Source organism: Myotis lucifugus, unplaced genomic scaffold, assembly GCF_000147115.1.
Source record: "Myotis lucifugus unplaced genomic scaffold, Myoluc2.0 scaffold_20, whole genome shotgun sequence".
Lineage (NCBI taxonomy): Eukaryota > Metazoa > Chordata > Mammalia > Chiroptera > Vespertilionidae > Myotis > Myotis lucifugus.
Window position 1 is genome coordinate 7,639,920 of NW_005871068.1, and position 5,789 is coordinate 7,645,708.

A 5,789-nucleotide genomic window follows, 5' to 3' on the forward strand; every position below is an offset into this window, starting at 1 on the left:
ACAACCCATAGACACAGACTATAGAATGGTGAAGGCCTGGGGTGGGGTGGGGCCGGCCAGAGGGGGTTAATGGGGAGAAAATGGAACATATGTACAGTAATACTTTCAATGATAAAGAATAATATAAATAAATAAATAAATAAATAAAACCAATAAAAACATTTTAAAAAATAAGAATAAAATAAACTCTAAAGAACATACTCTGGAGGCTGAGGTTGTATATACATAACACAAGATTGGCCATGTGTTAGCTGAAGCTTGGAAATGAGTAACTGGCGCATGGGTTACATTACTCTCTATACTCTTGCAAAATACAAATTTCATCACACAAGTCATTCCAGAGTATGGAAAATGAAACAAAACTTCCAAAAGTTATTTAGGAAGCAAGCATAACTTCTTTATTTACACCAGGTAAAGGTATCTCAAAATTATTTGTTTCTTATTATATTACTTGAGAATATTATTTAGTGGCAATATTACTTAGAACAGGGATGCAAAAATTCTCAAAATGTTACCATACAGAATTTGACAATATATACCAAAACTAAATATGCATTTACCTGTGACCTAGTAATTCCACATTTTAAGGCTTACCCTGAAGTCACACCCACAGCGATAGGAAGATACATAAATGCTAATCAATATATTGATTGAAAAAACATGGGATATCCACACTGTATTATGTAGCTATAAGAAAGAATGAGTATGACCTTTGTACATAGATAGAGGGTGCTTTCCTATGAGTACATATGATGTGAGGGAGTTTGTCTAAGGCAGCGGTTCTCAACCTGTGGGTCCTGACCCCTTTGGCAGTCAAACAACCCTTTCACAGGGGTCGCCTAAGACCATACTGCATATCAGATATTTACATTATGATTCATAACAGTAGCAACATTACAGTTATGAAGTAGCAACGAAAATAATTTTATGGTTGGGTCACAACATGAGGAACTGTATTTAAAGGACCAGCAGGTTGAGAACCACTGGGCTAAGGTCTATGATACCATGGACAGGGCCTTCCCATTTCATCATCAGGAGGCTTTTCAGGGTAAGAAAGAGAGGGCCTGAGGCAGAGCTGCAGCAGGGCTCCCCTATTGCTGCCCTGGCCAATTTGCAGTCCAGGGCATGTCCTGAAACTCCTCTCATCCTAGTGAGGTCTGAGGCAGAGTCTTCACTTTCTGCTTAAAGAAAGCAGCCAACCTTGAGGAGCCAGGGTGGGGCTCCTGAGAACACAGTGCATATTAGTAACATGTCTGTGTGCCTGTACAACATAGAGAAACTGGAGATTTAACATTTTCCTTTTTCTATTTTAAAGATTGTTCCATTCACATAGACTTTTATTTTGCTCCAGAACCTAAGTATATGAGTGACATGGATCACACATTTATTGGAGTTTATCAGGTAGACAAATTGGGAATTTTGCTGTTATGGAACAAATTGAAAATCCTTGGGTCATTTCTTGTCATTTGGAACAAGATAGATAGCATGATATTGGAATATGGATTTTTGTGTAAAAGGAAATTACCCCAGAGTAGAGTCTGTGTGATCATGAGATGTGAAGAACAATGGAAAATATGGCCAATTGCTAGTTTCAGTTTCTTTGTAAAATTGCAGTGTATGTACCTGGATTGACTTAGCTTCTTCAAGAATGTAGGAGAAATGAAATCCTCATAAGTTTGGCTTCCTGTACACTGGCTCTTTCCATGTCCAAATATTAACTTAGCATCTGCTCTTTGGAAGGCTCTTGGCTAGTAGTGGAGATGCTAAGAAAAGTAGACCCTACCTGTGCTGCCCATAGAATTTTAGAGTCTAAGACAGCCGTGGGCAAACTACGGCCCGCGGGCCGGATCCGGCCCATTTGAAATGAATAAAACTAAAAAAAAAAAAAAAAAAGACCGTACCCTTTTATGTAATGATGTTTACTTTGAATTTATATTAGTTCACACAAACATTCCATGCATGCTTTTGTTCCAGCCCTCCGGTCCAGTTTAAGAACCCATTGTGGCCCTCGAGCAAAAAGTTTGCCCACCCCTGGTGTAGACCCTGAATAAAAACCTGCGGACCACCGGGTCCCACAGTGTCCGGCCCCTGCCGTCAGCTGTTAGAGACCCTGGGCAGCCATAGCCGGATGTGACTCGCCCAGACTTCCTCTTGGGCGTCAAGTATCTTAGACTGGCTGCCATTTTTTTTCCGTTGAGGATGGACTCCTGCACTGGTCTGAAGTCTAAGGTGAGGATCTGAGTGTGGACTGCTGAGACCACGCCGGCTCCCATAACAAAAGTAACCCTACAAAGTCCCACCTCTGTAATCAGCAGTGGAAGGTCTCTAAGAGCTCTCTGGCTAAGGTCTGCCTGGACAGTCTCAGGGAAGAACGCCTTGGACTAAAAGAGTAGTTCTGATTCCTCAGATCAAGGAAACCCAGGCCCTACCTAGAGTCAACGAGAGGGCCCTAGGTGCTAATGATGGGATGCCTTCCCATGAAAGATAGCAACACAAAGCAGCACCCCTCCTCTCAGTTTTGGGAGTCTCCAGGCAGGCTTAGTCATTTGGCAGGCTCTGACTTTCCCCCTAGGAACTCAAGGAAGTAAGACCTTTGTTTGGAGGCTGATGTACTCGGTTCAGTAGAGGGAGGAGTCTCCGGCTCTGATAGGTATCTAATGAGGACCCTAAGTGAGAGCTTAGAGACCACCAGACTATCTGTCAGTCTGAGCCACCCCTATCATTTCTGTCTAGAAAGTTCTAGGCGGGTAAGAGTGTTAGACTCATTGAGAAGCCTTAATTCTGCAGAAAGAGGAGACGCAGGGGAGGTTCCTGAATGAACACTGGTGGTACCACCCACACCCCCCCCCCCAAAAAAATAGCAGACCACAGAGAGTACCCCCTTGCAGCACTAAGGAGACCAGGCATGGAAGTCAGGTGTATGTGACCCTTTTTTATTTGATGGTATTGTGTGGGTGAGAGCCTTTCTGAGTGTATGGACATCAGATCTGCAGAAACAGTGTCCCAGGCCTTAATTAGAGTAAAGTTGAAGACCCTGAATGGGTACTCAGGACCCCAATGAGTCCAGGGCAGTGAGTCCCATGGAGCTGTCAGCAATGAGTGCCCCCTGGCAAGGACAGGGGGCAGAGGTGCCCTTATATTTCCCTTTAAGGTGCACCAAGAAGATAAGGATCTGAGTATAAAGTATATATTTAGAAGAGCATGGAGATCTGGGTGATGGAGGAAACACATTGCATGATACCTTAGTGTTCCTAGTCTGTGTGGGCAATTTGGAGATTTGTAGATTTTTTTAAATTTTTTTTTCATTTTATGTGCCTCAGGCATGAAACAGCTCTGGCCACCGACACAGGCATCAAGCTAGGATGAACTAAGGACTGTACATCTGCTTTGCCCCTGACTGATATAAGAGCAACACCACCAATCAGGTGTCTCCTTGCCCATTGCCAGGGGGTGGTATTTTCATTTGTTCCTGTTTTTCGGTGCTGTTACTTCTAAATAAAAGTTTATCTAGCATTGTAATCTAAGTTAATTATATTGGTCATTCTTGTTATTTACCAGGGGGCCCAGGCCCTGCCAAAAGTTGATGTGGTGATCTTGAATGGAAACTGAGGGGACCCTCACACTCCATAGCAGCAGGGACTTCACAAGACTAGTGCTGACTACTGCTGCAGTCAGCCCAAGTAGCACTAGGTGAAACCCCTGAGTGAGCAAAGAGGGGATCACTAGTCCCATAAATGAGGGGGATTTACAGACCCCCACCACAGTTCTTAACCATGAGAGACCTGAGGGGGAGCTAAAAGGTATCTAATGAGGACCCTAGTGAGAGCTTAGAGACCACCAGACTATCTGTCAACCTGAGCCACCCCTGCCCAGCTGCCTGGTCTGAAGTCTTAAGGTGAGGATCTGAGTGTGGACTGCTGAGACCATGCCTGCTCTCGTAACAAAAGTGACCCCACAGAGACCCACCTCTGTGACCAGCAGTGGAAGGTCTCTAAGAGCTCTCGGGCTAAGGTCTGCCTGGACAGTCTCAGGGAGGACTGCCCAGCTGCAGCCTGAGGCTCATTTTAATGATTCCCACACAGTTCTCAGAGGACAGATTGATCAGAACAGGAGCCCTGTAAGTTCCTAGAGCACTGCCCTCAAGGACAGTTGCAGAAGTGGCCTTCTTTAAGTCAAGGTAGTATATCCCTGATGAAAGTGCTCATACCCTCTCATCCTCTCTTCTTTCAGGCCCAGATGAACTGTTGCCCATCCTGCACTTTTACCTTCTGTACTTGACAGTCATCATGCCTCGATGTCAAAAAAATAAGCTCCACACCCGTGAGAAACACCACCAGGCCCAAGGTGAGACCCAGGGTCTGAGGGGTGCCAAGGAAAAAGCATTGCCCTCCTCGCCCTCTGCTCCTCTTCAAGCTGTTTCGCAGAGCAAGCCTGCTAGAATGTCATGTAGAATTCGCAGGTGTTCTCACAAAGCCCCATCCACCATCACCAAGTCTGCATCTCACACAAAATTATCTAAAGGAGTCAATTGCAAAACGGAGAACAAGCAAAGTTCCTCCAAGACCTCACCTTCCAAAGCGAAGTCTCAAAGAGACCCTCTAACTGAGATGAGCAATATATTGGTGCAGTTCCTGATGCAGATGTACAAAAAGAAAAAGCCTATTAAGAAAGCAGATATGCTCAAGATTATCCATAAGAAGTACAAAAATAGCTTCTCTGAGATCCTCAGTAGAGCATCTTTCAACATAGAGGTGGTATTTGGTGTTGACTTAAAGGAAGTTGATGGTATGAAGCATTTATATAATCTTGTCAACAAAATGGATCTCCCCAACAATGGGAGGGTCCACCGTGGCAGGGGATTTCCCAAGACCGGTCTCCTGATGACTATCCTGGGCGTGATCTTCATGAAAGGCAACTGCGCTACTGAGCAGAAGATCTGGGAATTCCTGAATAAGATGAAGATATATGCTGGAAAGAGGCACTTCATATTTGGGGAGCCAAAGAAGCTCATCACCCAAGATTTCGTGAAGCTTAAGTACCTGGAGTACCGCCAGGTGCCTGGCAGTGATCCTCCATGCTACGAGTTCCTGTGGGGCCCAAGAGCCTATGCTGAAACCAGCAAGATGAAAGTCCTGCAGTTTTTCGCCAAGATTAATCAAACCATCCCCAGCGCCTTCACATCCTGGTATGAAGAGGCTTTGCAAGATGAGAAAGAAAGAGCCCAAGCCCCAATTCCACTAAGGGCTGATACCAATGCTATGGCAGTGAATGATTCAGGCTCATATCCAGCAGCTCCTCCCACACCTGGTGAAGTTGAGGTTATTGAAGAGAAAGAGCAGTCATGTTCCAAGTAGTGGAGAGCTGGGTGATGGAGGAAACACATTGCATGATACCTTAGTGTTCTTAGTCTGTGTGGGCAATTTAGAGATTTGTAAGTATTTTCACTTGTTCCTGTTTTTCGGTGCTGTTACTTCTAAATAAAAGTTTATCTAGCATTGTAATCTAAGTTAATTATATTGGTCATTCTTGTTATTTACCAGGTTTAAAAATAAGAGTTTTGCTGTTTTGTAAAACACATTTAGAAAGCTTCCATCTTATTTAGTAATGTGGTACAAGAAAGCATGGCATTGGAATATGCATTTCCTTGAAAACGTAAAGAAATAAAGCAGTAAAATAGATGGAATCACTAGAGAAAAAAGTAATAGCATCAATTTAGGCTTCCCAATCCCTTTTACTCTGTGTTTTATAAAGTTTTAAATTACAGTATGTACTTGACTAATTTGAGAATG

General features: G+C 43.8%; 1 protein-coding gene and 1 pseudogene across 1 annotated transcript; one reads left to right on the forward strand and one right to left on the reverse strand.

Annotated features, from left to right (window-relative positions):
• Positions 1 to 3,307: 3,307 nt before the first annotated feature.
• LOC111825306 lies at positions 3,308 to 3,452 on the reverse strand (annotated as a pseudogene).
• An 834-nt stretch (positions 3,453 to 4,286) lies between these two features.
• LOC106696585 (melanoma-associated antigen B3-like) lies at positions 4,287 to 5,354 on the forward strand. Its single transcript, XM_014453104.1, has one exon. The coding sequence runs from the start codon at positions 4,287 to 4,289 to the stop codon at positions 5,352 to 5,354; it is 1,068 nt and encodes a 355-aa protein (XP_014308590.1).
• The last annotated feature ends 435 nt before the right edge of the window (positions 5,355 to 5,789 follow it).